This window comes from Echinops telfairi, unplaced genomic scaffold (assembly GCF_000313985.2).
Source record: "Echinops telfairi isolate 266 unplaced genomic scaffold, ASM31398v2 ScPeMD7_9;HRSCAF=40, whole genome shotgun sequence".
Taxonomy (NCBI): Eukaryota; Metazoa; Chordata; class Mammalia; order Afrosoricida; family Tenrecidae; genus Echinops; species Echinops telfairi.
Window position 1 is genome coordinate 33,371,833 of NW_022103906.1, and position 4,753 is coordinate 33,376,585.

Here is a 4,753-nt window from a genome sequence, read left to right on the forward strand (position 1 = left end):
GCAGAAAAAAAAAAAAGAAAGAAAAGTTTTGAGAACTTAATATGCACTAAGGCAGTGTTCTAAGTTTTCCATACATTAGCTAACTCATTTAAAGCTACTACAAATAGTAAATATAAGTCATCTAGTATTATATTTTTATGTAACTGAGGCATTGTCTTGGCTAATATTAATTAAAATATATAGGACCAATTATTTCTATGTAACAATAAATATTACCTTTTCCAAAAGTTTTTTCACATCGTTCATCAAGATCATGGCAATCTCCATTAAAACACATAAATTTCTTGCTTTTGCACAAATGTCCATTATGTATAGTTATATCAGGTTCACACATTGGTGAGGTTCCATTACAAAACTCAGGAATGTCACATTCAGCATGGACACTGGGCCTGCATTCAGTACCTGACTGAGCAATCTAATAGAAATTAGGATATTAAAAAACACAATGCTATATCATAGAAATATCAATATTTACTTGAAACTTATGCTAATCTTATTTATACATTGATGATCTATTTACTAATGTTTATTGAGTACCTCTCTGATTTTGTAAGGCATTATGCCAATTATCCTGAAAAATAAATTTAGTCTTATCAGCCAAAACAACAGATAAGACATGTATACAAAGCAAAGTATTCCACAATTGTCTGTAATGAGCTAGAATTTTGTTTGTTTCTACTGGAATAAAGGAAAGATCATTTTGAGCTTAGGAAAAGTATTCTTTCTGGATAAAAATAGTGTAATTCAATCAATTTTCAAATAAAATATGCCTACTCAAACTACAGTTTTAAATTTTGAACAATCTCAAATCTATGATATATGTCAAATATAACCCCCTGATTATGAAGCACAGAAAAAAGTAAATGGGTGGTTTAAGAGGCAGTTCAACTATAGAAATCTTCAGAGTAAAAGGAAGCCAATTGTAAAGTTTCTTCTAAATCATCATATTAGTATTGAATGTATGCAGAATTCTGGAAATTTACATTGAAAAATTTTACTGGGAATCTATGTAATATTTCTTAATAGGATTCTTCAAGTTGACACAACTTTGCTTGCTAAAATTGAAAGGTGACTTGAAACAATGATGAAAGTGAAAAACTGCAACCATCTGAATATATTACATCTGAATGTGAAGGTAACAAAAATCCTCACAACTGGGCTGATAACATCTTAATAAATGGAGGAAATAATTAAGTCAATTATTTCTACTTTGATCAACAATTAACGCTCATGGAAGCAGCGGTCAAGAAAGCTAACAACATACTGTGTGGCACAAATCTGTGGTAAATGACTAAACGTTTTTAAACCAATGATGTCACTTTAATGGATAAGGTGCACCTGACCCAAGCAATGGTCTTTTCAATCACCTCAAATGCTTGTGAAAATTAGATAAAGAGGAAGGTGGAAGTTATGTACTCATAATTTGGGATAGGTCTGAATTCCGAATAGACTGTGGACTGCCAGAAGAACAAACAAATCTGTCTTAGAAGAATACAATCAAAATATTTCTTAGAAGCTAGGATAGCTAGATTTCTACTCGTTTACTATGGACATGTAATTAGGTAAGAATAATCCCTAGAGAAGGGCATTATGTTTGAAAAGGATAAAACAGAAGGTCAACACAAATAAGGGCAACCCTCTGTGAGAGGAATTAACAGTAGCCCCAATAATGGGCTCAGGTATAACAATGATCATGAAATGGCACGGGGCCAGGTATCATTTCTTAGATGTGTGTGTGTGTGTGTGTGTGTGTGTGTACACTTAACTAAGGTTTGATCCCTGTGGTTTTGCAAAGATGAAACAAGTTGTTGCTCTGCAATGTAATCCAATATACTGCAATAAGTGAAAAGGAGAGTTCTCTGGGGTGTGACCTGCCTTTAAATTATAAATACTTAGGTAAAATGAGTGTATTCTCTTTCTCCAGTCTTGGGGTGCAAAACTAAAAAAAGTCTCCAGCCTGCTACCTGAATTGGGCTGTTGACCACAAGGTCGGTCGTTCATAGTTCAAGACCACCAGCTCTTTTGGAGAAAAATGAGGCTTTCTATTCCTGCAAAGATTTAGTCTCAGAGACTCATAAGGGTAGTTCTACCTTGCCAAATAGGGTAGCTATGAACCAGAATGGACTCAATATCAGTGATTTTTTGCAAACCTTCTACATGGAGTTCTGGTGGGGTAGCGGCTTACATACTGGGCTGCTGCTCCACTGGAGGGAAATTGTGGCTTTTGGCTTCAGTACAAATTTACAGCCTTAGAAACCTACAAGGACTACTCTTGTCTGCCCATGGGGTTACTTGGAGTCAAAATTGACTCAATAGCTGTGAGTTTGGTTTTTCTGGAAGCATCCACCAATCCCATGAGTCAGCAAGTCTCCAGTTTCCAGAGACTCCTCGATGGTGCAATTTACAGCTGGCTGCTAACCCAAAGTTTGGCAGTTCCAAACCACCCGGTATCATTGGGGGGAAAAAAGCCTGGTGATGTACTTCCATTAATATTACAGCCCAGAAAGCTCCATGAAGTAGTTCTACCCTGTCACCTGAAAGGTTGCATGAGTTAGAATTGACTTGGGGGCAACTAACTATAATCATGCAGATACACAGAACACTATATTGCTAACAACACAAGGAAGAAGTACCATTGAGTTGGTTGTGATTCATAGCGACCCTATATGCAATAGAGCAAAATACTGTTCAGCCCTGTGCCATCCTCACAATTGTTATGTTTGAGCGCATTGTTGCACCGACTGTGTCAATCTTCCACTTCTTTGCTGCCCTTCTGCTTTACAAAGCATGATGTCTCTCTCCAGAGAATGGTCTTACAATATGTCCAAATACCTGAGACAAAGTCTCGCCATCCTTGCCTTTAAGGAGCATTCTGGCTGATTTGTTTGTCTGCTTCTATGTTGGTTTGCTTTCAATGTTCTTCACCAGCACCTTGATTCAAACACATTGATTCTTCTTTCATTTCCTGGGTCAATGTCCAGCTTTCACATGCATAGGAGGTGATTGAAAATACCAAGGCTTGGGCGGGGGCGGGGGTGCACAGGAAATTCCTGATATCAAGGGCTCAAGTAGAAAAAAAATGTTTCGAAAATGATGATGGCAACATATGTACAGATGTATCTGACATAATGAATGGATGGATGGATGGTGATAAAGCTGTAAGAGCCCCCAATAAAACTATTTTAAAAAAGAAAATACCAAGGCTTTTTCCAGCCACACCTTAGTCCTCAAAGAAAGCTCCGTTCTTTTCAACACTCTAAAGAGGTCTAGAAACGTAGTGGTTATGCATTGAGCTGTGATCCGCAAGATCAGCAGTTTAAAACACCAGCCGCTCCTCAGAGGACCGGGCTTTTTAATCCTGTAAAGAGTTACAGTGGAGGAAGCGCACAGAGGTATTCTACCCTGCCTGACAGGGTAACTATGAGTTATTGATTCCATGGCCATGAGTTTTGTTTTGTTTTTAAAGAAGCTTATGCAGCAGATCTGCCTAATACAATGTGTCTTTTGATCTCTTGGCTCTCGCTTCTATGAGCACTGTTTGTGGATCCAAGCAATGAGAAATCCTTGACAACTTGAACCTTTACTCCATTTCTTGGTCCAGTTGTGAGGCTTTAGGGTTTTTTGACATTGAACTGATATTCATACTGAAGGCTGCAATTCTTTATCATCAGCAAGTGTTTCAAGCCCTCTTCACTTTCAGCAAACACGGTTGTATCATCTGGATAGCTCAGGTTGTGACTAAGCCTTGTCCAATTCTGATGCTGCATTCTTCTTCAAATAATCCAAATTCTCCATATAGTGCAATGCTATAGCTATGTTTACAACTACCTAATTCCACTATCCATCTCATTGTCCTTTTACCCTCATCAAGGAGCTCTGACAGTGATAGTACTTTACCTGGCATGCTAATTCAAATCTTCCTTACAAAAGAGTTTGAGCTATTAGTCGTTCTATCTGAATTGGCTTATTGTAATTTTTCAGTAACTTTAATCACAACAAGCCATGAGTCTCTGAGGAAGTAGGGTACATCTTGCTCTGCAAAGCAGGTTGTGGGTCCTGGTCCCACCCTTTTGTTTGGCAGCCAGGCACTGGACTGTTACACCATCAGGGTGCAAAATCAGCAAAATCTCCCACACAAAAAAATTATATATACAAGAGGGTACTACTCCCTCTCCCTCGAAAAAATGGGAAAAAGCTCCATGGGCAGAGCTTTTATAATACTTGTTTTTCCCACTAGGTGAGCATCTAATAACTCACTCTGAGTTAGTACACCTAGTGGCATCACCTGGGAAGGTTCTCTCTGGTCACAGTGAATTTTTTTCATAAAAGTAGTTTCACTCAAACCTTGTTTTTTTGTGATGGCTGATTTAAGAGAACAGTGTGTAGCTGTGAAATTTTGTTTCCTGCTCAGGAAAAATGCCACAGAAACTGTTGTGATGTTGATCACAGATTACTAGGACAATGCTAAGGGAAAAACTCAAGTGTATGAGTGATTATCTCATTTCAAAAAATGTGAAATGTTGACTGATGACAAAACCCGTTCTGACGTTTATGAACTTCCCACAAGGATAAAACTGTCAAATAATAGTGCATGTGGAGTTTGTTCCACCAGGTCAGACTGCTAATCAAGCTTTTTGTTTAGAGGTTCAGAAAAGATAGCATAATAGTGTGCAACAAAAATGGCCTGATTTCCACTGGAGATCCCCTTTCAGAGGGGTCTCGGGGAGGAGATGAGCCAGTCAGGGTGCGATGT

At 38.2% G+C, this 4,753-nt stretch overlaps 1 protein-coding gene across 1 annotated transcript in view; it reads right to left on the bottom strand.

The window, feature by feature from the left end:
- The window catches only part of ADAM32 (ADAM metallopeptidase domain 32), a 137,393-nt gene that overhangs the window by 23,863 nt on the left and 108,777 nt on the right, over positions 1 to 4,753 (bottom strand). The window contains exon 13 of the mRNA XM_004707658.2: positions 217 to 415. Within this exon, the coding sequence (XP_004707715.2) occupies positions 217 to 415 (199 nt within the window). The remainder of the gene's footprint in view (positions 1 to 216; positions 416 to 4,753) is intronic.